Source organism: Hipposideros armiger, unplaced genomic scaffold (genome assembly GCF_001890085.2).
Source record: "Hipposideros armiger isolate ML-2016 unplaced genomic scaffold, ASM189008v1 scaffold_3, whole genome shotgun sequence".
Taxonomy (NCBI): domain Eukaryota; kingdom Metazoa; phylum Chordata; class Mammalia; order Chiroptera; family Hipposideridae; genus Hipposideros; species Hipposideros armiger.
In genome coordinates, this window is record NW_017731353.1 from 5,077,680 (window position 1) to 5,078,529 (window position 850).

General features: G+C 60.7%; 1 protein-coding gene across 2 annotated transcripts in view; it reads left to right on the top strand.

The window, feature by feature from the left end:
* Window positions 1-850, top strand: part of PRRT1B (proline rich transmembrane protein 1B) — a 28,848-nt gene that overhangs the window by 24,919 nt on the left and 3,079 nt on the right. For both annotated transcript variants that reach the window (XM_019638787.1, XM_019638797.1), the window contains exon 4: window positions 105-248. In XM_019638787.1, coding sequence (XP_019494332.1) covers window positions 105-248 — 144 coding nt within the window. The remainder of the gene's footprint in view (window positions 1-104; window positions 249-850) is intronic.

The following is an 850-nucleotide window of genomic DNA, read 5'->3' on the forward strand; positions in this document are numbered from 1 at the left end:
GGGGGTGGGCGGCGTGACCCTGATTGGCTGCGTGCTCACTCTGGTGCCTGGAGGCCGGGCGGCTCCCTCACTCCCTCCCCGCTCTGTGGCCTCTGCCCCTGCAGTACAACAACCCCATGGCCGGCATGCCAGCCCCTGCCACGGTGGAGCACAGGCCCCTGCCCAAGGACTACATGATGGAATCGGTGCTGGTGACCCTCTTCTGCTGCCTGCTCACCGGGCTCATTGCCATTGTCTACTCCCATGAGGTAGGGGGCGCGGGGCGGGCTCCGGGTCAGCCCTCCCTGCGGGCAGCTGCCTGGGCCCAGGTGGGGGTCAGCACTGCCCCTTCCCAGCATCTGGGTCTCCGGGGTTTCCCTCAAGAGGGTGGCAGGGATTGGGGAACGTGCCAGCGATCTGTGGGCGCTGCTCCTCTTGGATGGACACTTCCCCCCCTCTTCTGCCTCTGCCCCCGACCGCTCAAGATCTGCTCTAGAAAACAATTCACGGTGAAGCTGTGCGTGATTGACAAGGCCCAAGGAACTGCCCACCCCAAGGGGCCCTTGTGTGTAATGCCATCTATCCACACACTCGTTTCTTCTACCCATCCACCTCTATCCATTGAGCTACCTATCTGTCTACTCACCAGCTCGCCCACCCATTCATCCATCCATCTACCCACCATCTCTCTAGACCCCATCCATCCATCCACCCCTCTACTCACCCATTAATTCCCTCATCTATCTAGTCATCCATCCATCCATCCATCCATCCGTCCATCCACCATTCATCCATCCACCATCCATCCGTCCATCCATCCATCCGTCCATCCACCCGTCCATCCATCCATCCACCATCCATCCGTCCATCC